The sequence below is a fragment of the Camelus ferus genome, chromosome 33 (genome assembly GCF_009834535.1).
Source record: "Camelus ferus isolate YT-003-E chromosome 33, BCGSAC_Cfer_1.0, whole genome shotgun sequence".
In the NCBI taxonomy this organism is placed as follows: Eukaryota; Metazoa; Chordata; class Mammalia; order Artiodactyla; family Camelidae; genus Camelus; species Camelus ferus.
In genome coordinates, this window is record NC_045728.1 from 6,443,781 (window position 1) to 6,470,803 (window position 27,023).

The window sequence follows — 27,023 nt, forward strand, 5'->3', positions numbered from 1 at the left end:
GCTGTTTCTTCTCATCTGAGCCCCCTGGGAGGCAGCTCTGCTGAGTCTTCTAGGCAGCCGAACAAGCGTGCGTTTGTGTTTCACCCAGATGTCAGGCACACACGCTCGGAGCCAGTGAGTCATGCTGGCGGCTGACAGAGTGTGACTTTGGCCAGCCCGGGTCCCCCGTCAGCCAGCTCCCTGAGTCTGGTGGCAAGAACCCCGTCCTGTCTGCTTGGCACAGACTCTGGAGGCCAGCGACTGCGAGTCCCTCTGACCACGGCAGACACAGTGATGTTCCTACACCCAAGGTAAAAAGGGAGACAGACCCTGGGACTGGCACCTGGCTCTGCTACCAGCCAGCATGGTCCCGTAATAGAAGCCTGTGTTCTTGGGGAAGGGATGTGGTATTTGGAAAGTTAAGAACTAGGGAAACTGTAGGGAAAGATATGCTGCGTATCTTGCTTCCTGTACCCCAGCTTCCCTTCGGCAGGAAAACCTGGGACTAATTGAAAGAACCCTCCGCTAGAGATAGCATCACGAATGATTTATTGAGGAATCGCTGGGTTCACGGGCTTTGTCCGGAAGCAGCCAGCTTGCTCCTACAGCTCCAGGCAGTGCTCCCAGCACCACGGTTCTCACTTGCCCTCGGACCGCCGACTGGTCTTTCCTCCAACAGTGTGTCTTCCTCGTCCTTCCACCACGGTCTTCCACGAGCTGAGTGAGGACCCCTCTTGTAACCAAGTCATTTAGAGGCCCTGCAGCCGAGCCTTGCGCTGGTTATAAATGCTGGATACTCAGTGGGAAAAGGCAGTTGGGGTCTTGGCTACCTTGGTTTTAAGATCGTGTGTGACAGGGGATATTCCCATCCCTCACCATCTCCATTAGGCATGTTTGCCTCTTCTCCTTGGGGCCTCATGGCGTTGCAGTCACTGTGATGGTGACATTTACTGGGGGGTCCTGGGATTCTTGTGCAGGATCCGAACCTGGGCTGGTGGATGGTGTTTCAGTGCCTACAAAGAACAGACACAAGCAAAGGAGAGAGAGATGCCCCGGAGGTGTCCCAGATTGTTCCCAGAGGACAAGAGAGACTGAGCATCTTGCAGGAGACTTGGGGCTGCTCTCCTATACCACGAGTAATCTTCTTTGGGATAAAATTGGGCTTACGTGCCGTGGCCTCGGGGCCTCTCCTTGAACCCCAACAGGGGTGACTTCGCTCCCTGAGGGTGAAGTGGGAGAGTAAAATCAGTGACAGACTTCCCCAGCCTTCCGTTCCAGTCAGAGGAAGGTCTTCACCCCTAGAATGGCTGGGGTTCCACACTTACATGGGAGCAAGCAACCGTCCAAGACCTGAAGGGAGAAGAGGAAGATGTGCAATTTCTTGAACAACCAGCATAGGTCCCAGGAGAATAACCCTCCCTTCCCCAAGGCCCAGGAACCTGGAAGGGGACGGTCCTAGATGCTTGAGGTTGGGGTTGGAGCTCTGAGGGACATCCAGCACTGGGGAGAGGCCACAAGTAAGGAAGAGCCTAGATTCCTTGCCCCGGGGCGTCCTCATGTCTTCTTGGGATCGGTCTAGACCTGGCCACCTGATGGGGTCCAGCAACCCTGCCCTTTAGCTTCCTGCTTACGGGGGAAAGTCTCCGGGTGCCGGGCAGCATACTGGAACACCAGCAGAGAGGCCACCGTTGCCACCACCATTCCTGTGCCTGCCGCACACAGCACCGCAGGGTAGGCGCTGAACGGGGGGTCCGCTAGGAGGGAGAGCGCTGGTTGAATGGGGTAGGTTTAGAGCTGCTGCTGAACTTGGCACCAGTGGCTCATGGGCACCAAGCAGGCCAGGCCCTGCTCATCTGGCTCCCCCTCCACCTGATAAGAGCAAGCTTGACCCAAAGAATCTGGAGACAAGGGCTCTCCCCAGGAAGGAGATGCTCTGTGTGCCTGTACTCTGGAGGTTTTGAGTCCCCAGCCAAGGCCCGTGTTCCTAGCACAGGAGGCAGCAGGCCAGTTCTCCAGGGAACTCTTGGGGCTGAAGGGAAGGATACCGTGATGCAAGGAGTTCCCAGGATGGAGAAAGCAGCTGGAAGCTCAGAGCCCACCTGTGCCCCAGGAGGTGAGACTGAGGCACAGGGTCGGGCCCCCTGGGCCTCCCCTTTCCCTACTTCTTCTGATTCAAGCTGGACTGTGGCTCCTACCCCTAGGCCTGGTCCTTCAGAGACCCCCAGGGAGGGGTGGGAAGGCCAGCAGAGGGGATGACCTGAGGTGAGGATGGGGAAGAGGACAGAAACTGGGGATGGAGGGACTCAGTAGGAAGGAAGCAAAGGAACAGAGTAGGGGATGCCCTGCAGAGAGGAAGAGGTCCCGGGGTTCAGGTCTGTGGAGAAAAGGTGAGTCTATCCACGGCGCTAGCCCAGCACCTGGTATCTTCACCTCAGAGGGATGTCCAGCTGTGCGGTGGTTCAGAGCCAGCACACGGAAGGCGTAAAGGACCCCCGGGTCCAAGCCCCCCAGGCGCCGGCCCCTGCTCTCTGGCTCGATGTCTCCAGCCGCTGTCTCCCAGGCCCCAGCTCCCGGGCCTGGGGCGCTGGCCCTCCGCTGCACCAGGAAGCCCGTCACGTTCCCGGGGCCTTCAATGGCCCACTGAAGGTGCACCTCTCTCCGGCGCCTCCCATAGGTCAGGCGGCTGATGGTGACGTTGGGGGGAGCCGGGTATTCTGGGGTGAGGGTGGGACACACACAGGCGTGTCCACGCCCGCAACCACGTGGATATGTGTGCTTATTACGACTTTGTTGAGAGAAAGCTGGTAGGGTGGAAACCGGGGTTTCTAAACTTGATCACTTCAGTGTAGTTTTGGTCTGTGTTCCTGTAGACTTACACACTGGGCCTCAGTTTCCTCATCTATAAACCCAGGAAAGGGAGATTATTCTGACTGCAGGGAGTTCTGTTTGCCTGCGCTCGAGTGCGTCTCATTCACGGTCATATCCAGGGTTGTGGTTGTTGAGGGCCTGTCTGTGCCTGAGAAGATATGGTGTCCAAGCTCTGGAGCAGGGAATCCCTGTGCCTTTCCACCTAAAGGGCTCTGGCTGGAGAGACCCCATCCCCTTCTTCGCACACACTCACTCAGGACCTCCAGCAGGACGCTCTGACTGCAGCTGCCCAAGGCGCTCCGGGCCACGCACTGGTAGGTGCCCCCATGGTGTGCTGGGTCGGCATCCCGGACCCTCAGGCGGAGCTGGGCTCCCTCAGGGTGCAGCGTGAATCCCGAGGTGCCTGGCTCCACCTGCCGTCGCTGGGGTCCCAGCCAGAGGAGCTGGGCTGGTGGCGTGCTGCCCAGGAGGGCACATCCCAGCCAGGCCTCTCCCCCCTCCAGCACTGACACCCGGGGCTCAGCCACTGCCAGCTGCGGAGCTTCTGCAAGGACAGAGAGGGTAAGACTGGAAGATGCCCAAGCTGGTGGGAAGGCTTGGAGGTCAGGTACTGGCCAGCAGTGGAGTGGGTAGGAGAGGAGAGAGGAGATGGGCCATGGAGTTGACAGTGAAACTTGTCTTGGGCTGGTCTGCCTCCTCTTTCAGGCTTTGGTTCTTTGCCAGATTCCTATCCCCATCTGCTCCGAGGTTTCCTGATAGCAGGAGTCTTCCTCCAGGCTCCTCTCCCACCCGACCCCAGGACAGCTCCTTCAGGTGGGGCCCTGCCCTATTCATCTCTGCGTTCACCTCCTCCTCCCAGCACCCGCGCAGGGCTTCCTTCTCCCGCTCAACCTCCCCACCCTGGGCACAGGGCTGAGCCCATAGCAAGTGCTCGGTTTTTACGGACTGACTCCTAAAGACCCAGAGTTTCAGGTGGTAGTCAATCTCCTATGATGGAATTTCCAGCCCTGAGACTGAGTAATAAAAGAGGGAACTATTTCGGGTGGTGGGCCTCCCTGAAAACACGCGAGTCACCAAGCCTTTGGAGACCAAGATGTAAATCATTTTGAGAATTGTCGTATGTGACAGCTTCTCTGTTTGCTTTTCTAAAATTGTTACTTTAATATTTAATTCTTTTTTTCTTGAGTTGCCAAATATAGGCCTGGCAGGGCCAGATGAAGACAGAGAAAAAAAAATCAGACCAAAAACAGGGAGTGAGAGAGAGAGGAAGAGACCTCTGGCACCTGAAACACTAATGCAAGTCAAGAACATAATCAGGCATCTCTCATGCAAATTGATGCAAATGAAGGAGACAGAACCTCTCCCCAGCTAGCCGGTGCCCCCAACCACGTGTGCCTGCCGAGCCTTTAAATGTGGCCAGTCCTCACTGAGATGTGCTGTCACTGGAAATACACACACCCAATTTTGAAGACAGTTGGAAAAAAAGAATGTAAACTATCTCATTAATAATTTTTATTATTACATATTAAAATGGTAATATATATTGGATATAGCAACTACTAAAATGTTTCACTGATTCTTTTTACTTTTTTAAATGTGGCTACTAGAAAATTTTTAATTACAAATATGGTTCACATTATGTTTTTATTGGGCAATACAGACTTAGACCAAGCCCCTCCTGATTTTATGGATCAAAAAACTCGAATCCCTGGGAGGTAGGTGACACAGTGTCTTGACTCATTTTGCTTTCTAGCACAGCCCCTTGTCCCCAGAGCCCCTCCTACTGATTCCAAAGGGCTGCTCCTCCCACCCCGCCCCAGAACTGGTCTGTAGCCCCCACTCACCTAGCCGGAGCCGGCAGTTGGGGTCGGGGACTCTGAGTGGGTGAGCGCCCTGGCAGGTGAACTCGCTTCCAGCCAGGTCTTCCTGGGCCAGCAGAAGGTGGACGGCCAGCGAGGAGCTGCTGTTGCCCAGGGGCCGCTGCTGTCCATCAAGCCAGCTCAGCACGGCAGGGGGCTCGCCTCCAGGCCACTCACAGCTCAGCACGATGAACTGGTCTCCGACTGTGGCCGTGGTCCAGCAGGTAGGGCTCCAGAGGGGTTCCCCTGGGTAGAGAATAAGGACCCCAAGGGATGAGGACGTGCTGGCAGGCTTATCCATCCCTCCCTCCTTCGTTTATTGCTTCATTCGCTCATTCCTCCACGTACACAGTCACTCATTTGTTCATTCGTCATTTATTGAGGGCTGACCATGCAGCAGGGAAATAGTGAGAACAGACACTAAGCAAACAATTATGATTCAATGAGCGCTGGAGTATAGGCAGCAAGACAAACTCTCTGGGACTTCAGGGAGGAGGACTTTGAAGACAGGATGGCATGTAAACTGGGTCTTGATAGACGGGTAGAAATTTCCAAACAGAACGCTGAAGGCACATTTCAAGACCAACGATTGGTCTTGATCTACTACCAATTGAGCAGTAGAAGTACATTGTATGGTTGATGGGCGCCTCCCTGGAGGCTGGGAGATGGTTGGACTCCACAAACCTGAACCGCCGGACCCCCCGAAATGAGGAAGGACAGCTTACAGTGCGGGTGGAGACCTGGGCTGGACTGGACAGAAAAGTTGGGTGGTGGGGACTGGGCTGCATGCTGCCACCTACTTGTTACCCGGCAAGTCCTGGAGCTTGTGGTCTGGAGTCCCGCCCTAGATCCCAGGGCCCCGCTGGGCTCTCCCCGGCCCCTGCCCACTACCCTGCCGGAATGTCAGAGCCATGCTGTTTCCCATGTCCACTCACACAGCGTGATCCTGCAGAGGGCGGGCAGTACCAGGGCTGGGTGCTGGCCAGTGCAGGTGAGGACGCTGCCGTTGGGGAGCTGGGTGGCCACGTGACTCCAGGTGATGTTGCTGAGGGCAGTGGGGCTGGTTCCCTGGGGCCCGCCCCACTGCAGCTGCGCAGCCGGAAGCCCCCCGGGCCAGGAGCAGACCAAAGTCACAGCCCCAAGGGTGGGGAGCACAGTACAGGAGGGCTGCCCCTCAGGGGGGTCTGGGTAGAGAAGTGTGTGAGCATGCAGCCCCCTTGCCCAGCTGGGGGCCTGGAGGCCAGAGGTGTCAAGGGGAGGGGAGGAGGGGAGAAACGGGTGAGCGGCAAAAGAGCGGCCCCTTCTGGGGGCTGGTAAGGAAAGCTGAGCTCTCAGGTCAGGGGAGAAGGCTGAGGGTGTGGGCAGGAGTTCAGAGTCCCTGAGGAATCCTGGAAGCCCCCCGGAGGCCCCCACCCTGGAAGCCTCCCATCTCCTTTTCTCTTCTTCGCCTTGGACATGCCTCACTGTCGTTTCCGTTCTCTGCGCCTCAGTTCAGAACCCAGGGCCATGGGAACAGTCCTTTGGGGAGGGGTCTCTGCAGGGTCCTCCCTTCCCTCTGCCCCTTCCTGTGATTTTTCTAGCCCCCCGCCATGCTCTGTAGCTCCATTTGGTTCCCCAGACCCTCCCCCCACTTCCACACCACTTTCCAGGCCCTCGGACTCTGCCAGAGCACAGGTCCGTGGGGGCCCTGTGGTGGCCCCTCCCCACACACTCACAGTAGATGTTGAGCTGGATGGTGCTCTGCGTGCGGGTGTCCAGGCGGCTGTTGCGGGCCAGGCAGGTGTACAGGCCCGTGTGGGCACGGCCAGCACTGGCGATGATGTAGGTGGGCCCAGTGTGGATCTGAGTGTGGTCATGGAGCCACACGTAGTGACTAGGTGGGTTGGATGCAGCCAGGCAGCTCAGGGTCACCTCTTCCCTCTCACTGGCCCAAAATCCCTCCTCAGTGAAGCCCAGTGGCTCCACGGTGATCACAGGATTGTCTGGACCATCTGGAGGGCAAGGAAGGCTTGTCACACCTCCCCAGTCTTCATTCCTCATACAATCATTGCTGAATTCATGCAGCATCCAATGAGCATGTGTTATGTACCCCCAGGCACTCCAGGAACTCCAGGGGCCATTGGCACAGCCCAGTGTAGGGGATCGGGGTCTGTGGAGGTGGGCGCCCTGGGCTGTGGGAGCCCAGGAGGGCAGCTGTGGCTGTGGGAGGACCGGTGCTTGGGCTGAGGCAGGGGACAGGCAAGAGCTGGCTGGGCGGAAGAGAGGCTGGGCGCCCAGTCCTTCCTGTTTGCTGCGGATTGAGAGGTTTCTTGGGACGGGGTCGGTTGGTCCCTCCAGACTGGAGAGGGAGGAAAACAGGGTGGGAAGATGCCCTGAGCATGATCCCAGCAGCCCGCCCTCCTCACGTCTGTGGGTCACCACCTTCCCTTGTCTCCTGTGTTCCCTCTCTCCCTGATTCCCAGAGAGGACCGAGTTCTCTGCCTGCTTCCATTCTGCTCCTGACTCTCTCCCAGGAGCCACTCACCTGTCTCCTCCCCAGCCCTCAGCTCACAGTTCCCACAGACCACCATCATTCATGGACATCATCAGGCAGGAGTCCTGGCTCCTTAAATCACCTAGACCAGCGCCACTCAAGAGATACACATGAGCCACAGATGTGTTAAATTTTCCAGTGGCCAAATCTTAAAAAGGGAAAATAGCCAAACCCAACCAAACAAAAAAAAAAACCCCAATAGGTTTTAATAATTTTAATATTTTTTGCTTAACCAAATATATTCATTGATTTCAATGTATGATCAATATCAAATTATTGTGTGTGTGTATATATATACACATATACATATATATATATAAGTTCATCAATGATTTTTTTAGACCAAGTCTTCAAACTCCAGTGCCCTCAGAGCACATCTCAGTGAGGTTCGGCCACAGCTCAAGCGCTCCGGTCACACGAGTGGCCGCCGTACCGGACAGCGCCGCTCCAGACTACACAAGTCTTCATTTTTCACACAAACTCCTGATTTCTCTTCATTTTTAAATTTAAAATCTGTTTTTTGTTTTTAACTTTTGGAAGTTAATTAGCCTCATGTGTTCTCCTCTTTACTGAAATAACTATTCTGGTCTTCTGTCCACTTTTGTATCGGATCATTTCTTCGTTATTGGTTGTTCTGGAGTTCTCTGTGTCTTCTGAGATGTAATCCTTTGTTTGCTATGCGTGCTTTAAGACAAGCTTCTGTCTGAGTTCTAATTTCAGCCTCTCAGCCTCAGACTTAGTACTAACTTGTCGCCCTCTCTTTCCTCTGGGGCCCCTCCGTGTTTCTTCAGGGTTCAGTTGGTCAAAGGCAGACTTTCTGGGCCACCCCTGAAGTCATGCATAAAACTGTGACTATGAGTGTATGACCATGACTTTGAAAAGGTGAAAACCCTTTGTACTAGAGCCGTGTCTGGCACCAGTGGGTACACTGTCTTGAGCTCCTGCCTACTGGAGCCTCTCGGAAGGCCAGGGCTCTCCTGGGGGCCCTGAGGTGTATCAGGAGGCCAAGCCCAGGTGGGTAGGTGGGTGCCAGCCCTGCCCCCTGCCCCCGACCATTCAGACTCACAGATGACATCCAGGAAGGCGCCATCGCTGCTCAGCTGGTTGACGGCGTTGTGGGCACTGCACACATACCAGCCCAGATGTGTCCGGTTGACTGGGTCCAGCTGGAGCAGGCGCTTTGTGGGCCCCACCAGAGCCTCTCCAGGACCGCGGGGTGCCTGATGCTGCCAGGCAAAGGTCACAGGCTCCGTGCCCTCCTGCACTGCACACGTGGCCACCACGGAGGTCCCCTCCACCGGGGCCGGGTCGCTCAGCCGCACCTGCGGCTTCGATACGGGCACTGGCCAGAGGAGGGAGAGGCCCTGTGTTTGTTATCGCAGGTTGTGACTGGCTGTATCCGGCTGCCCAGCCCTTGCTGACTGGGATCTGGCCTGCCCACCGGGCCCTGAACATCCCTTCCTCATGATCCCAGGTCTTTTCACTCCTGTAGGACCTGGGCCCAGCAGAACACCACAGGAAGCACATGCAAATACATGCAAAGCAGCTCAAGTCAGCCTGGTCCCTGGCGAAGCCCTCACCCAGCACGGCCAGAGTGAGGTAGGAGGAGGTGGTGTGGAGCTGGCCACCAGCCGTGTGCAGGGCCTGGCATAGGAAGTGGCCGCGGGCACCCTCCCGCAGCTCCCCCAGCACCAGGCTGCTGTTCCGCAGACTCACGGCCCCCAGAGCTGAGGCCCCGGCCTCCACTTTGGACTCTGCTCCATTGGTGACGGCCACAGGCCGGGGAATCAGTGAGCCCAGCGGGGTGAAGCTCCAGAAGACCACCAGTGGGGCGGGGCGCGAGCCACAGGCCAGCTCCACGGAGCCGCCCCGCACTCCTTGGATGGAGGGGGCCACCTCAGGGGCTTCGCGGGTTGGATGGAGCTGCCCTGGAGACAGAGAGACAAGGCGGGCTGTCTGGGCTTCTCTGGGGTCTCCTGCTCCCCTGTCCCTGCCCAGAGCCTCCGTTTATTGTTCTGCAGGCAGGCTGGTTGGGAAGGGTTTGATAAGACAGCACAGCCCCTTTGGAGTTGGTGGGCAAGAGATGGTTTCTGAGGGAGCCTATGGAGATTCCTGTCTGGCTGTGCTGTAGGGGCAGGCCGGGGAGGGGGGGGGTCCTTGAGATGAGGGAATGGACCAGAGCAGAGGTTCCCAGCAGACCTTTTGGAAAGCTTGATGAAAACATAGATTCCTGGGCCGTATCCCAGATTACTGAGTCAGAATCCCCACCCCACCCAGGGGTGGGGCAGGGCCCAGCAATCTGTGTTTTTAACAAGCATCCAGAAGTCAACCTGATGATCAGCCAGAAGATGACCCCCGAGGCTCAGGGGATCTACTGGCCGCTGCTAGTTCAGGCCCCGGCACTCTCTGTGTAAGGTTTCCCGGGGGGACTCCAGACCCACTGCAGCAAAGGGAAGATGACACCAGCCTGCCGTCAGCCCATCCAGCAGCCATCTTTCGTCACCTTGCAAGGATGGAGCAACTGCTCCGTGTGAGGCACAGGCTACAGTGACAAATGAGCCACTCGTCCCTGTCCTGTGGAGCTCACAGACTATCAGGGAGTCAGAGAGTCACCGGTCATTGCTGGAAAAGCAGGCAACAGGCAGTCTTTCCTGCTCAGGGCCCAGCATAGAACCCCACACCTGCCTGAGCCCCTCGTTCTGCCCCATGTGGCCAGCACATTTAGGGAAGTAAGTGGGTCAGAGGAAAGCCCACAGGGACCATTCACACTAGCTTCCTTGACTGAGCGCCCCCAGGCCATGCCCTGTGGTGGCTCTTCATGTGCATCACCTACTGATCTTAACTGTAACAACCACCCCCCCACCCCTGACTCTGAAACACAAAGTCACTTCATCTAAAACCATGCAGTAGGTGGCGGCGCTGGGACTGGAGCACTGGCTAACCCCCAACCTCAGATTCTTCCCACCACTGTCAGTCTCCCCAGAGAGAGAAGAGGAGGGGGCAGCCATGGAGTTGGAGGGGTGGAATCAAAGGCAAGAATCTGATATTCAGTTGATCCAGAAGGAAGATGTTTGACCCAGAAACTCATTCTTTCCAACACCACGGACCCTGCTTTGGCCCACGCTACCAGCATCTCTCCACTAGACTATCACACATGCCTCCCCACTGCTCCCAGCTCCAACCCAGGTGTGACCCGCCACGCCACGCCTCCAGCCCGACGGCGGCCCTCTGCGTAACTTCCGGCTCCTTGGGGCAAAGCGTGCGCCCTCTGCCCCCTGGCCCTGCCTCCCCAGCCCGGCACAGGGTTGTCGCTCGGTGCATGCTGGCTACATGCAGCAGATGAACGAAGTTAAAGGCCTTCACTGAATGGCTACACAAGTGCAAAAGGAGGACCCCGAGGAAGAAAGGGGAAGAAGTAACAGGATGTGAGTGGGGAGTGGGCCGCCGTGGTGGGGGGTGACCTGAGTATCACTCACCTGAGGCACCTGGAGGCAGCAGGCAGAGGGACGCCAGCAGCAGGAGACTGAGCGGCCCGCAGAGGGCCGTCTGACCCTCCATGGCCCCGTCTCCCGGGGGGCCGCCCAGCGAGGCTCCTGCCTGGCTCTCGGGCTCCCTCTCCCCAGAGCAAAGCCCGGCCCTGGAAGGATGGGGGGCGGTCTGTCTCAAGTTGCCGACCTCAGCCCTCTCGGCCCCTCCACCCCTGCTCTCCTGTTACCCTCGCCGCCCCCATATCAGGTGGCCTATCTACCAGATGATTCTCTCCACCCATAATGCAGAGCTGGGGAGGGCAAGATCCAGCTGGGCCAGACCTAGGGGAAGACCCCGAGCGCCTGACTTTTCACTTGAATAATATTATAAAGTTAGAGAGTCCGAGCATGCGGTGAAAACAGCCCTGACCTCGTCAAGTCCATCCACCTGCCCAGGGCGGGACCCCCGCATGCAGCCCTCAGACCACGGGCATCAGGGTTCAGACACGCCTTTAGATGAGCTTCACCCCCTCATGTTTCCCTCACGTTTCCTGGGGAGGAGCTGGTGGCGTGTTGGAAGGACCCCTGGAGTCAAACACAGATCCAGAGTTTGGGCTTGACTGATGAGACTTTAGGGCATTTCTGAGCCTCTCTGAGCTTTAGTTTCTTCACAGATAAAAGGGGATAACATCTTCTTTCTTATAAAAAATTATTGTGAATATTAAAAGAATAGTTCACATTAGCATATGTGGGGCTTCTTGGGTGCTAGTGATGGCCTATTTCTTGGCTGAGGGTTACAGTTCATTGAGTTGTACATTCATTTTTTATATACTTTTATGTATGCTTTTGAAATTCACATACACACATGCACACACACATGTGTATTCGGCCCAGCAGCATTCATGCTCCTAGCTAGATCTGACCTGCAAAGTCTGGCCCCTGGAGCTGAAATGGAGACCAGGTGCCCTGGATCCAGGGCACTCTGAATCCCAGCACACTCTCTCTCTCTCTGTCTCCCTCTCTCTCTCGCTCTCGCTCTTTCTTGCTCTCAGCATGTCCTGCTGCCATAGCTGTCTGAGGGGCAGCCTGAGATGAGGTCAGAGTCTTCCATTATCTGGTGGCAGGGTTGGAGGGAGGGTGAGATTCCTGGACTCCAGTGAGATGAGCTCTGATATCCAGCATTAGGTGGCTCGATGCTCAGCCAGGACAGGGGCTGTCAGAGCTGAAGCCAGGCAGGCTCCTCCTGGCCAGGCAAGGTTCGCCGTGGTACTCTCCACCTCTCACTCGCCCTAGGACAGTGGACAGACAGCTGTCCCACTCTCTCTCAACCAATGGCTGCAGTTCCTCTGTGCCCTCCTTAGGGTCTTTAGCCCCCACTCCATCCTAACTCCATTGGGCCTTCTCCAGTTTGTCCCCATCCACCTCGGGCTGTGTCCCTCTGGGCTGACCAGGGGTCTGTGGAACTAAGTTCCTTCTCCCCGACAAGAAGACTCAAAATCTTTCTCCATGTTGTCAGGGTTTTTGCTTATCCATCTGGTAAACACTGATTTCCTGGCCACCGTGTACCAGGGCATGTTGACTGTTGCTTTCCTGGGCCCTCACCCAGGCCCATGAGTGAGGCTGGACAGAACTTAGTCTCCTGGGAGGAAACGGCGGCTCCTTGGGGCTCCCCAGTCTCCAGACGAGGCAGTGGGGTGGCTGCAGCCAGCACCCAGGTTTCTGGCCGCTGCCTCACTTTCCAGGAACCTCTGCATCCCTGTGGGTCAGACTGTGGCACTTGCTAAACTCGGGGCAGGGGAATCTCCTCCCGGCTGCTTCCTGTCTTGCACTCACTTCTCGGCTTCTGTGAGCCAACCTGCAGGCCCCTCCCGTGGTGCTGTGGCTTTACCCCAGCCCTCCAGCCTGTGTTGACCATTTTGAATCCTGATTCTGAACCCCCAGCTTTGGGAAGAGCAGAATGTGGAAGGATGGGGACAGCTGGGCTGGAGCAGAGGAAGCAGATGCTCTTGGAAACAAATGTCTTTTCCATGTGCGTCCACGTGGGCCTGGTCGGAGGCCAACCATAGGCCCCGGGGACCCCAGCAGGAGATGAGACTAGGGCTGGAGAGGAAATGGGCCAGAAGCTCGGCAGTACACCCGGCTCCCGCTGCGTTCATGGCTGAGAGGAGGCGGCGGAGGGCCAGAGGGTCCGGCAGGGGTCACCGCTTAGTCACTTTGTCCACTGCTCCTTGGAGACCGGAGAGGAAATGAATGAGCCCTAGCTGGAGGGGTGGCAAAAGGGAGAGCAGCAGATCAGGAGAGAGAAAAGGGGAAGGCAGGGGAGGCTTGGGGCCACGGGGAAGGTGGCCAGGTTTCTGTGCCCGCTGCGCGGTGACAATCCCTCCTGCCATCTGCTTTCCCAGTCCCCGTGCCCTTCCACCCGCAGCCCTTCCTGGGCCAACGAGGGCAGGACGCTCTGTTTCTCTGGGCCTCTGTCTCCGGATGGGGTAACAATGCGGCCACAGTGCCCGACAGCCGCGCCCCGAGGCTGTTGCGTGAGCTGGGTGAGCGGGCGAGCAGGAGGGGACCGTGAAAGGCATAAACCACCGTTGACAAGCCGGGGAGCGGGACGGCAGCAGACCTGGGAATCAGATCGGCGTTTGGATCCCGGCTCCGTGACCCTCTAGCCGAGCAACAGCAGACACGTCACTTACTCTCTCCAAGTCTCAGTTTCTCCCCCAGAGAAGGAGGCCAATATTAGAAAACGGTTGTTGGGTTTGTTACAGGTGGTCACAGTTTTGTGTTTCTGTTTGTATTTTAGTGAATTCTAAAACATTCAGGGATGAGATGTAATGGTGCCTTTTCTTTAAAATACGTCTGTGAAAATCAAAGCCATGAAGCAGCCTTAGGCAGGTCTTCCGTTCCACTTTGCCTCAGGGATTTTTACAGGGTGGATGCAAAACCTGCTTGACAGCAAAGTTAGTATTTCCCTATTTTTGTAAAAGCCTAAATTCACTGAAAAGTCATGTTAAGGTGGTCTTGGTGGAAGAGATGAGAAGGAGAAAGGAAGGAGGCTTTGGAGGCTGTTAAGAGTCAAGAGGAAGTGATTTCCCTGAACTGGGGACCGGTCGGAGGTCTCTGGGTCCCTGGGAGAGGATGGTCAGGCCAGGCCCCTGAGCCGTGGGGGCGGAGAAGCGGGGACCTCCCAGGGGCTCGGTGGACAAGCTCAGGAGCAGCCATGAGGGTGGAAGCTTCTCCTTGGTTCTGGTACCTCATAAGCCTCCTGGATTCTGGTGGGAGGGGCAGGACTCCATACCCCGTAAAGCATGCAGTCAACTTTATTTGATTTTAAGGAAATAAAGGAACAGGGACCCTTGCACACGTACATTTGTGGAATCAGAGTCTCACCCGCCTCCCTGCTATTATTGCCACCCGTGTCGCTGTTGTCATTATGAGGCAGCACGGAGCCTGGGCTGTGACGCCAGGTCTGAGTGCATGCTCCACTGAAGGACAAGGCTGGGGTTCCTCCCCCACAGAGGTTCTGGGTCCTTCCCCGCGCCAGCTGGCCACGGGGCTCCCACCATGCCCGGAGTGACAGTGCTAGGGCAGCTTTCTGTGACCAAGGGCCTGGTTGGAGAGCTCGGCCTTGGTGGGGCCCGGTGAGGGTCTGTCTGGACAGGGCCAAGGGGGAGCCAGGCCCGGCGGCGGGGTCTGCAGAGGAAGCCAAAGCTCAAGGAAAGCTCTCCTCTCTCCATCTTGAGGCCCAGTCTACTCCCTCCCTCCCTCCCCACGTCCCACCCACCTCACAGGCACACAACCTGGCTCCATTCTCCAAGTTCCCTGGCTGGGGAGCAGGAAGGAGGAGGGAGTTTCCAGAATGTCTCCATAGAGCTCCAGGGGGAGGCTTGGCAACTGGAAATTGTCAGGCGTCTCCTTGGCAACCTGCAGCCAAATAATTCTGGGAATGGAGGAGAGAGGGGAGCTCTCTGCAGGGCGGCCAAGAGAAGCAAGCCCTCAGCCCCCGGGAGACTTCAGTTCTTCCCCACCTGTGTCAGTCGGGGCCTGGACAGGAGACAGAGACCGCATCAGTTAGCTGAAAAGAGAACTGAATGTGGAGAATTGGTAACTAGGTACAAAGTTGTTCATTAGGTAACAGAAGGGTGACAGGAGTGTGCTTAGGTATCACAGGGGTACAACCGCAGTAGCAGCTACCTTTCGGGGGGCTCAGAAGGAGAGGCTGGAATCACTGAGCCTTCCATGCATAGAGGTGGGGGACCCAGACCTCAGCGGAGGCTTGAGCGGGAAGGAAGGATGTTTGTGCCCAGGCCCCAGAGGAAAGGGCACCTGCCCGCTGGTGCTGGGGATTCTGGGGCAGGGGTTGGGGGTGGGTAGTGGAGGATGAAGCTCTAAGCGTTGGAACAACTGCAAACTGGATTCTGCTGCTGCCTCAGGGTGGGCCTGCCGCCGCTGGGGTGAAGAAGTGGGGTTGGGGTGACGCTCACGGGGAACACACAGGTGCAAACAGGAAGGAGATGCCCACCCTTCACCCTCCAGCCTGCAGTGTCCCTCTAGAGGCTCCTACTGCGGAACCTGAGAGGGAAGAGCTGGCAAAGCAGAAATGGCAGGTTCACGGGGCCCAAGGCCGGCATCACAAGGGCTGGGTCTGGAGCGGAGAAGCAAGACCTTTAGAGTATTAGCTGCTGGGGGCCGGAAGTTCTGGTCTTCTGGCCCCAGCTTTAGCGGAGAGAGCAGTGCCAAGCACACAGTAGGTGCTCATCTAACATCATTGGCCTCAACCTTGGTTGATTCCTGCGGAGGCCAATGGGCAGCTTTCCCTGGCTTACTCTGGCTTATCTTGAAGACAACACGGACAGGCTCTGACAGCAGGAAGGAATTGATGTGATGGTGATGATGGAAACAACATCAGTGAAGGAACATTTAGGTAAGAGTGGCCTTAGGAAAACTAAGTATAAATCACTGTAATCAAATCATACACAAAGGATAAAGGACAAGGTAAAGAGATTCACGGGACAGTAAGAGGAACAAGTCCGGAAGCACATCCCAGTACATATGGATCACAGTGTATGATAAAGGTGGTGCTTCAGACCAGTGGGGAGAAGATAGTTTATTTAATAAACTGTACAGACACAACTGGCTGTCTGTCTAAAAAAACAAAATAAGCTTAAGCTCTCTACCTCATGAGTTACTAAAACTCAGCTGCAAACAGATGAAAGGCTTAAATGTATTTAAATTTAAACATTTAAAACAATTTAAATATTAGTTTTTATATTTAAACAATTTCATGAGGAAATATTTAAAACAATTTTAAACAATATTTAAAGCAATTTAAATATTTAAAACGATTTAATGAGGAAAAAACTAGGAGAATATTTATATAATCTAGGGTTTGAGGAATTTTTCCTAAACAAAGCAGAAAATCCAGAAGCTACAGAGGAAAATTTTAAATGTTTAAATTTGAGAAGGATGAAAGATGGCATAAACAAAGTCAAAAGAGAAATTATAGGCTGGAGAAAATATTTCAATTTACCACCAAGAAAGAGTTAACATCTGAAATGCACAAAGGGCTCCTACGTACAATAAGAAAGAAACAACCTGGTCAAAAATGGTCGAGACATGTGAACAGGTGACTCATGGAAGAGAACATCCAAATGATCAATACATTGATGGGAAGATGCTCAACCTCACTAACAGCCAAGGAAACGCATATTTTAAAGGTGTGATGCCATTTTCCATTTATCAGAATAGCAGACCTTAAGAATGATGGTAGCTAGGGCTGGAGGAGTTATGAGAGAGACAACCCTCTTAATCACAGCTGACAGGTGTGTGTGTTACCACGGGCTTTTGAGAAAAGGATCTGGTCATGTATATGAAAACAAAAAGTATGTATCTTTTTGACCCAGCTGTGTCATTTCTGGCAATTTATCCTACAAATGAAGACAAAAAAAATCCTGCAGCAAACTCCAGGATGCAAGGATATCCATAAAAAATTATTTATAACCCTTTATTTGTGGCAGCAAAAATACTAATAATGGTTGAATGGTATACATATACCCATATATGTGTATGTATGTTTATACCCATAATTGCAGTAATGTGCTGCAATTATTCAAAAGAATACATTTCAAAAAGACAAATGCTGTATGGTTCCCCTTTAGATATCTCTAAAGTAGTGAAACTCATAGAAACAGGAAGAATAGTGGTTGTGCATTCCTGGGATGAAAGGGGAAATGGGGAACTGTTGTTTAATGGGTATAGAGTTTCAGATTTGCGAGATGAAAAGGTTCTGGAGCTCGGATGCACAACAATGTGAATACACTTAACGCTACTGAACTGCATGCTTAAAAGTGGTTAAGATGGTAAATTTTATGTTACGCGTATTTTACCACAATTTAAGAAAGAGAATAAATTAGATTTTCACGATGTCAGATGAGAAAAGCACCTTGCAGAGAAATCTGTGTGGAATTTGTGAAATAAATGACAATAAAAGTAAATAAATGTCTGTTGGGTGATTCAGATCTGCTTGGCCGTACCCTGTGTCCTCTGATCCCGGAGCGCTCTCCACCCTCCTCAAAGCCTAGGATTCCCGGAGGAACTGGCGTTGAACCAAGCTCACTAGCTTTGTCAGCCTTCAGGAAGCCAAGCACCCTTTAGACTCTTGCCTTGGTGCTCCCTCATCTCAACCCTCCTCCCCAAACACCAGGCCCCCACAGGCTCTGGCACCGCCAGTGAAGGCGCACAGCTGTTTCCAATATTGCGCACAAACTTTATTGAAATGAGAAGCCCCGTTTATCATCCCTCAGGCCCCAGCTCCTCCTGATTAGGTACATATGACCTGACCTGTCAGCAGGGCCTGAGTCAGCAATCAAAGGGGAGATTGTTCTGAGCCAGGAGGTGAGGGGGCGGGAGCCTGGGGAGCTGGGAAGGGCCCAGAGGAGTCTTCCGCCAGCCGGGGGCAGGTGGGGGTATTCTCAAGCTGAGGGGAGAAGTGGAGGGCAGGGCTGAGAAAATTCTTCAAGGACCACTGGTCTGCTCATCTCTGGCCGTATCTTCTCTCTCTAGTCTCCAAGCCACTTCCAAGAGACATATCCTACAGCAGGACTATCTCCCCATCCCCAGGCTCCAAACTCAGCCCCGATTTCTCTTTCCCCTCATCTCTCACCTGTACCAGGAAACCCCCCCGGAGGTAATCAAAGAATAGGTGTCTCTTCATTATTCCACCCTTCCTAGAGTTGCAGCTTATCAAAATCCAAATATTAAAATAACCCAGAGATCACCCAAGATACATGTGAAGATATTCAAGGGAGCTCACATTTTGCTCTGGTTGCAAGCTAACAAGTTAATCTGCCAGGCTCGTGGATGCTGGCAAAACACATGAGACTACTGGGTCTGAGACGGGAGACTTCATTATTTATAGCAATATCAGTAGTCAGAGTATCAGCATTTTCTTGCTCCAGTTTCCGGAGCTCCAATTCCCACAAGGCAACATGAAGAGGGCTGGATGATACCCTCTTGGATGTACGTGCAGTGGGATGCAACACGGGACAAGAACCCCGAGTTTAGGGAAAATGCATCCTTTATAATGGGCAGGAAGCGTGCTGTCCTTTGCTCTGGAGGAAGACACTATCTCTACCTTCCAAGGCTGTGGGCTGTACAAACGTCCTTGAAAAATATCCAGAAAAAAAGGCATTCGGAGCCTCTGCATGCCAAATGTGCAGAAACACAAGTCCCTCGGAGAATTGTCTCCCTGCATCATGCAGGTATCAAACGTTTGCAACATTGCAGAAAGTTCTGTTGAACAGAGCCACTCTAAGCAATGAGGAGATAGCTGCTTTGCTGGGTACTCCCCATCACTTCTGAATTCTGACCCAAGGAGTCACAGAGAAATGAGCCAGCGTTGGCTCTTTATAGCCTCACATGTAAGTTTCAAGGTGTTTTCCTTGAATCAGATGTTCACTCACACCAAGCTTCTTGTCTTTCCTGATGATTTAACATTTATGTTGGTGCTTCACCCAGGGCTTTTATATGTTCTGTGTTCATAGAGATACTGTGAGAATCCGGGGGGGGGGAGCAAAGTGACCCAACCAGGACAGAGTGGCCCAATGCTATAGTGCAATGGTTCCCGAACTTTTGCAGGCGTCAGAATCATCCCCAGGGTTTGAGAAAAGAGCTTTCTGAGCCTCATCCCCTGGGATTTTGAGGCAGGGGTTCTGTGGTAGGGACTGAGATTTTGATTTCTAGGAAGTTCTCAGGTGATGTCGATGCTGCCAATCTGAGGACCAGGCTGAGAACCACGGCTCCGGTCTGATGGGAACACGCTGGGCGGCTTCCCAGGTGATACCTGCATGGCACCTGTTATCTTACAAATATCTAGGCTTTTGTGCATGTTAGGAAACCACAACTAGCACGTCAAACTAGTTATTTTTTTTAAGTAAAAATAAATTGATTTCAGGATATTTTTACACATATACGTAGTAGAAAGATTGTGAAGAAGGTGAAGGCAGAGGGTGATTGACGTTTGGGCGGGGCTGATGAAGGGGAGGAGCAAGGAACAAGGATTCAGACAGGCCTGCAGTTCGACCCCAGTTCAGCTGCCTGATGGAAACCGCAACCACTGGGCTCCCGCATTTATCAAATGGCGTCCTAACGTTTCCTTGGGAGTTTCTCAGGACATGTAAGGATCGATTTGCTTTCTCCCTCTTCCACTCCCTCCCTCCCATCCTCCCTCCCTCCCTTCCTTTCTCAGGAAGCATGCACAGTCCCCACCCTTAGGCTGCTTACAGTCTAGGACACACTCTGTCCCCTAAGAAATTGTCAGGGGTTATTATAGCTCTGGGTCCCCCACCCTGAGACAGATGCCATCCCTCCCTCCAGCTGCAGCCCAGGACTCTGGAAGGAGGAACAAGCCCAGGCACAGGGGAGAGGGGAGGGTCACGCAGCCTTTCCTGGAGGGCAGGCCCAGACCCCAGGGCCTCCAGCTTGCCAGCGTCCCTCTGCTCATGGCCAAAGGGCACAGTCCTTCTCTTTGGGGCAGCTGTTCCTTTTCCAATCATGTCGCCTCAGATTAACAGCACAGCTGCTTGGTAGTTCCTCGAACCCGCATGAGAGGGATGCGCCTAGCCCTGGCCCAGAAAATCCACCCAGGACAGAATCCCTGTTCCTTTCTCTAGAGCAACAAGGCCCTGTCTTGATGGGCCTGGTCTTAGTGGCAGTAGGGCAGCAGGAAAGAGAAAATATGACTTAATGAGACAGGAAAACCAATATTCTTGTGACCACTGGCGCAGAGAAACCTCTCTGGAGGAGCCCTCTTCAAGGAGCTCGAGCCAAACCAACTGGTGAGAGGCTGAGAGGCAGCCTTTTAAACGAACCCCTGGGCTCCTGCTCTCAGCTGAGCCCTCCAGACTCCAAGTGGCGTCTCCCTCACACCTCCAATTCCCTGGGTCTTTCTGCTCCCTGCCCTCCTCGATTTAATGATCTCAGACAGACATAAAAACGGCTGAGCTCAGCACAAGCGACTGAGACAGGAACGTTGCCTCAGGGTCCCCGTGGACCCCAGCTGGGTACCATGCCGCCCTCGGTTCCATTTTGACGGGATAAAGTGAACTCATTTATTCGGTTATTTTAAGTGAGCTCACACTAGGCAGTGCCAGGGAACGGAGACATAAATCTTTCCCAGCACGCCGAGTCACTGCCAAACACCTTGGATAAAACCTTCTGCCTGTTTGAGACAGTTTTCCATCCCCTTGAGAAACGAGGAGGGAAAAAGTACTAAAAACCGAAGGGGGTCGGTGGGGGAGGGTGTTAGCAGATTCTGGGAATGACAAACTTGTCAACGCTTTGGCCTCATAAAAATTCTTCCAGTAAGAAAGGCAAACTTTTAGCTCAGAGATTTTCCTCAGTGCTTTCGGGGTGGAGGGCGTCGCCGGTCACCTGGCCGGGCTGCGGGTTAACCCCGATGGGGAACCAGGGGTTTTCTTGCATCCATAAAGTCTGCGTCTGCACCCGAGGTGGGGTTGCTTGCCACACGCACCCTCTGGGCTGTAGGTACAGCCTCCCAGGACTTCTAAACGAGCAAACTCAAGCAGGCTGTTGGAAAACGTTTTGACAACCTCCCAGCCAGGAGAAACCTTGCCCCAGGAGCGCAGTCACTCAGAGAAGGGACAGTGAGTGGAGGGGCCTGGCCAGCCCTGTGCGGCCATGGGACCAAGAACGGCTTTTGTTTTTCCTTCACTTAGAGAGTTCTTGAGCATTTTTATTCTTTGCCAACTCTTGAAAGCAACAAGCCTGTAGAAGAACGTCACCCATGACCTCGGCGTCCCTAGTTTCTTGTCTACACACATACTTTTACAGCCTAATTGTGACTGGGACTCCAGACCCCCATCCCGCCCACTACCTCCCCTTCTTTTTCAGCCAAGAAGTCACACCTAGATCTGTGTTCTAGGCCTTCGCTGCTCAAAGTGTGCTCTGTAGACTAGGGGTGTTGCTGCCGCCCAGAACTGTGAAATCAGAGCTGCAGCTTAAACACGCTCCCCAGCTTCTGCTTGCTGTCAACGCTGGGAGAGGGTGCTCTGAACACAGGGGCCGGGACAGAGCTCTTCTATAACCTGGAGAGACACAGTTTCGCCCTTCCCTCCTCTTCCTGCGGGGATGGGGTACCTGTGAGGGGGACGCACTGGGCTGGGTGCAAGATGGGCTAGGGAGGGCCTCTGCCTCCCTGCCCCACCTCCATGGCGTCTTTCACCACAAGGAGCAGAGGTGAGAAGGATTTCAGAGCTGGAAGGGACCTTGGAGCAAGGCCCTGGCCAGGAGAGTGGCTTTGTCCTGGCACAGAATGACATAGTAATCCTCCAGGTGGGGCTAGAACCCAGGTCTCTGGACCCCTCCAGATGCACCACTCATCCCTCAGCAGGACTGGCTCTGGCAGACAAGTCAGCATGTGGGCGTGCACGGCCCGACCCAGGGGCACCCAGCTGAGACCCCTCACCCCCACCCCCGCCCCTCCCTCGGCAGTCACAGCCTCCTGGCTCCAGGGGTGCCCATTCCTTTTTATGTCTTGGCTCTAGATTTGCCTCCAGACTTTTGAGAAAGGAACGACCTACCACATGATTACATGTTGTAAAGAAATCAATTCTCCACAAGTGAATGTCTGGACAGAATAAATTATTACTGCCAAATGGATGCAAACAAAAATTCAGAGGGTTTTTGGGAAGTTGATAAATAGGATCTAAAATTGATCTTGAAGAATAAAACTGGTAATGGTATTTCTTTTTTTAATGAGAGAAAATGAAAATAGCCAAGAGGAGAAACAAGTCCTTAAATTTAAACATTATATAATCATAAGACTTAACATTGTGGTGCTGGTGCAAGGGTAAACTGGAATTAAGTAGGTATCCAGAACCCTATTATATATGTGCAGGTGTATAGAAATTTAATATGATAAAGGAGACAGCAGAAGAAAATGGAAAAAAGAAAGATCTCAATAAATGGTGTTGGAATTATTAGTTAACTTTTTTTGAAAGAGAAAAATGTGACAAATTTGATACACCTCACACCAGAATAAATTTCAGATGGATTAGTCAAATATCTGTTTTAAAGATAGAATCACAATAATAACCGAAATTAAAATTGAGTATTTCCTAGAGCAGATACTCACATTCTAAAACCAGCAGACAAAACTCACAAAATTACTGACATAGCCCAGTACAAAAATTAGGCAGTTTTGTGTGTAAAAGTCATAGTATAAATACTAAGGCAAACTAGGAAAGTATATTTTCAGTTTAAAAAAAAGTATCTTTATTTTCTTTGGAAAAATCCATTCACACATGTATTTCACAAAACTTGGTAAGGACAATACGAAGATCTCATAAGAGAAATGGGCAAAGGACACCACAAATATTCCTCAAACGATGGAACCATATACCAAACAAACAAACAAACAAAAATTCAACTTTGTATTAAAAGAAACATAAACCAGAAAAAGTAACCAAGCAATTTTAAAATGGAACTATCCCTTGCTGGTGAGGGGAGGTGAAATCGGGGGAAAATATAAAAACTGCTGTAGTCATGGCCTTTGGAAGCAACTTGCACTATCTACCAAAAGCCATAAAAATGCTCCTGTTTTTTGACCTAGTACTCAAATATAACACCTCTAATTCTAAGGAAATAATTCAAAGCAGTGGGCAAGAAGATTTGCTGCATTATTTGTACATGTATAATGTTGAAAAATTGGCCACCGCATACATATTCAACCAGGAGAGAAGTATGTGTTGTGTTACATTCACCTGATAGGATAATGCAGTCAATTATTATTGTATTTCCATTATTATAATTATAATAATTCCAGAGACCATGGAGTAACATGAAAAAAAACACTAGAATATTTCAAATAAAAGGATATGATACTTTCCAGGCACTATGATTAACTCCAAATAGTCATACTAAGATGAAAAAGACTATTTCAAGACAGTGTTATTGATGAAAGAATGAGATTTTTTTATAATTTACCCCTATTTTTGCTGTTTTATTGCTTTTATAACAGAAGTGTTAAATGAAAAACAATCCACATTCTGTATAAGCTGGTGATGACAGCTATCATGAGCCGGTCACACGGGGCAGCCAGTGAATCTGAAAGTTAATACAGGGGTGCAGCAAGGAGTTCATGGCTCCATTTATTTCCCCCACTTTTTTTTTTATTGAATTATAGTCATTTTACAATGTTGTGTCAAATTCCAGTGTAGAGCACAATTTTTCAGTTATACATGAACATACATATATTCATTGTCACTTTTTTTTTCACTGTGAGCCACAAGATCTTGTAGTATTTCCCTGTGCTATGCATTATAATCTTGTTTGTCTATTCTACATTTTGAAATCCCTGTCTGTCCCTTCCCACCTCCCTGCCCCCTTGGCAACCACAAGTTTGTATTCTATGTCTATGAGTCTGTTTCTGTTTTGTATCTATGGTGCTTTTTTTTTTTTTTTTTTTAGATTCCACATATGAGCGATCTCATATGGTATTTTTCTTTCTCTTTCTGGCTTACTTCACTTAGAATGACATTCTCCAGGAACATCCATGTTGCTGCAAATGGCGTTATGTTGTCAGTTTTTATGGCTGAATAGTATTCCATTGTACAAATAAACCACATCTTCTTTATCTCTATTTTCTTTTCATTTGTGGGAAACCACCTTCCTATGTGCGAAGTTCCTATAGCTCAGGCCCTTCCATGTGTGTGGCTCTGTCGGGTCGGGTCACAGGAACGTGGTGTTTTAGAACAGGTGGAGTCTCAGAGATCATTCAACTCCAAACTCCCAGCTAGTTCAACAGCCAGAGTTCAGCATCCTTTGCAAGTAACCAGTAATGGACGCTTCAGAAGGGCTGACTGTCCCAACAAGCTGGGGGCTCCCCACGTTCCCCCCCAGCCCAGTGCAGGCCCTGCCTGCTCAGCAAGGCCTCTCACCCTCACGCGGAGCAGGCCTTCCTGGTCAATCACTTCCTTCCAGCTGGGACTTCAAGCCACAAATCACCAACTAAGGGACTGGAGTGAGACAGCATCACCTTCCTAACAAAACAAAAACAATGAGCTCTAAGTGAGAGACAACCGCGCTGGTGACAAATGTATCCTAGAAATGGGGATATGGAAACCCACAGGCCGTTCTACTGAATAGAACCAAAATTACAGGAAAAGAGGACTTCCCACAGGAAAGGGCTGCAGATGGCTGCCTACGCTTCTCTCTAAAGACTGAAGACTTGAGATCTGTGAAGATTCTCATTTAGAAAAATCTTTCAGTTCTTCTGAGTATGAGGGGGAGAGCCATCTTTCCTGAGCTTGTCTTTCTCATTTCACTAGCTCTCTGTCTCGAGCCTCGACAGCGGAGCGGGACTCTGCCCTGGGGTAGACACACCAGTGCGCCCCTTAACCAAGAATCAGCCCGGGTCAGGTGTGTTTCTTGTGTTACATTAGAAGAGTCTCAAAGTTTCATGCTGAAAGGTGGGGTAGGAAACCATATTAAAAAGAGATAACAGGGGAAAAAAAAAGAAATAGAGAACGGTGCTTCAACTCCACCTATGTTTTAAATGATAGATTGCAAAGTGTTATTTGGTGGGTGGGGCACAATGTCTGCCCGCCCCCCACTTCCAAATTCATACATTGAAGCCCTAACCCCTGATGTGATGGTGTTTGGAGGTGAGGCTCTTGGGAGGTAATAAGGTCACGAGGTGGGGCCCCCATGGTGGGACTGTGGGATTGGAGGCACCAGACAGGATGCATGTGCCCCTCTTCCTGCCATGTGAGGACACAGTGAGGAGGCAGAAGACAGACCTCACCTTACTAGAAGCTGAGCCCTGCTGGACCTTGATCTTGGACTTCCTGGCCTCCAGAAGTCTGAGAAAATAAATTTCTTACGTTTATGCCCTCAGTCTCTGGTAGCATTTTGTTGAGGCAGCCTGAGCCGACCAGGACACCAGACAATACAGGAAGCAGGGGAAGAGAGCAGTGTCTCAAGCCAGCGGCTCTGACAGCGGCCTGGGTGATCCCTCCCTCCTTGGAGATGCAGGGGACACAGGACAGCCTGTGGCCACATACAACTCAGAACCTGGAAATGGGAGCGTCAGCTTGAGGAAGTGAGCAGAGGCGCTGCAGGCGGGCGGTCAGCAGACAGAAGGGAGGAGGCAAGTCAGTCCCAACTCGCCTCCCAGCTGTGAGTACCAAGTGCAGATGCGAGCTCCTCTGGGAGTCCTCCTAGGGTGGAAAGCTGGTGTTGCCTGCAGGCAACACTGGGCTATTTCACAGTCTGTGGGCCACAACAGAACGAGGGTAGACAGATACGGTAATTCTCTGAACGTGCTGGAGGGCTGGGGCGAGGGGTAGGATTTAAGAGGACAGACTCTTCTGTTAGTCCCTTGGAACCACTACCGTGCCCTCCCGACCAGCCCGCAGGCTGTCTGTACAGCAGCAGGAAGGCCCCTGAGCTCAGCGGGCCCACAGAGAGCGCCCTGCTCTGGACCCCCCAGAGCATCCATTCCCGCCGCAGTGCTGTCTCCACGGTCCTCCTTCTGACCTGGGTCCCAGCCTGAATCAAAGGGAAGGAGACAGCCTCTCAGGGGACCAAGAGCAGGACCAAGGCTGGACACCACCGGCTCCTCTCTCCCTGTGTCTTGACTGGAAATGTACTGCTCATCCCCCAAGACTTTCCACTGCTGACCACACGTGCAGAGGCTGCCAGAGCTTTCCCGGGGCCCGAGCTCTGCGGGGAGGATCGACACTTTCTCGTAAGCAAAAGCAGTCACGTCTCCTGAGAACGGCTGTCAGACAACCCACCAGACCAGGATGATGCGTCTGCCTGTCCTATTAGTCACAGCCGCCTCAGATCCAGCACCTAACAAGCAGGATCTGTGCCCCTAACTCCCACTGGAAATCACACTGCTCTACGTAATCGGGAATTTCAATATGCTCACAGTGCGACGCTGGCCAAGATAAACCTAATGGATTTGGTGTAGTATGTGGTGCCAAGTAATACACAGCTGATTAACCCGGCTTACAGATGCACTGGAACCATCTGGCTATTCCTGGCTTCTCCATTTCCTCTTTCTCGGGCAGGCATCGACTGAGTGAGATGATCCCGGTCAGGAGATGTGAAAACTGCTGGCGGTTCTGAGGAGCTGCACCCTGCAAAACAGCCTTGGCAACGCTGACTCGCCAAACTGCACAGACAACGTTAAGACAGCCGTGTTGTGCACAGAACATGGAGGGCTTTCTGCCTCCTGGGTGGTGAGACAAAGGGAAGTGAGCAGAGGGGCAAAGGGGACGGGGAAGAATGCCCACTGTTTGCAGACCCCATGGGAACAGCTGACAAATCACTGAGGACGGCTGTGAGGGTAACTGGCAGAGATTCCATCAGAGGTCAGAACTGAAAAGGGAGGTGAGAAAGTCTGTTAGGAGACCCCCACCGCCCGGCTGACTATGAGGGAAAGTCCGCCTCAATTCTTCACTAGTAAGACAGCAAAGCATCCCCAGGCATATTCATCCTGTGCCTTGTGATTGGGGTTCAAAACTAAGCTGGAAAACTTCAGGGAAGAAGGTGAGTGAATGAAGAAATAGTAACAGAATATTTACTCCACAGAATATTTGTTGAGGGCCTACTATGTGCTGGGGGCTGGGTATTCAGTGGACAAGACAACGGATCACAAGCTGATCAAGCCCAGAGTGGGTGACAGACGGGGTGTAAGGAGAACCGAGTGGACATGCAGGGTGGGACCTCCGCTTTTCTAGACTCTTGTCCCCGAGGACTTCCCTTTCCTCGGTGCCTCCTAAGACAGTGGTC

General features: G+C 52.5%; 1 protein-coding gene and 1 long non-coding RNA gene across 6 annotated transcripts; one reads left to right on the plus strand and one right to left on the minus strand.

Moving 5' to 3' along the window:
- Positions 1–855: 855 nt before the first annotated feature.
- On the minus strand, positions 856–10,797 carry VSIG10L2 (V-set and immunoglobulin domain containing 10 like 2). The gene is made up of 12 exons (XM_032472458.1): positions 10,716–10,797; positions 8,820–9,167; positions 8,306–8,581; positions 6,422–6,697; positions 5,642–5,890; positions 4,692–4,952; positions 3,101–3,391; positions 2,397–2,693; positions 1,611–1,733; positions 1,305–1,329; positions 1,147–1,199; positions 856–992 (listed from the first exon to the last, which is right to left on the minus strand). The coding sequence occupies exons 1-12, from the start codon at positions 10,795–10,797 to the stop codon at positions 895–897; spliced, it is 2,379 nt and encodes a 792-aa protein (XP_032328349.1). The 3' UTR covers positions 856–894.
- On the plus strand, positions 987–4,407 carry LOC116661136. Of its 5 annotated transcripts, none has more exons than XR_004316895.1 (5): positions 987–2,092; positions 2,415–3,161; positions 3,351–3,408; positions 3,553–3,660; positions 4,034–4,407. It is a non-coding gene; the product is annotated as an uncharacterized LOC116661136 (long non-coding RNA). The 5 variants fall into 5 exon arrangements; XR_004316894.1 differs by having other exon boundaries at positions 4,047–4,407; XR_004316892.1 differs by having other exon boundaries at positions 2,415–2,653; positions 3,056–3,161; positions 3,553–4,407.
- Positions 10,798–27,023: the final 16,226 nt, after the last annotated feature.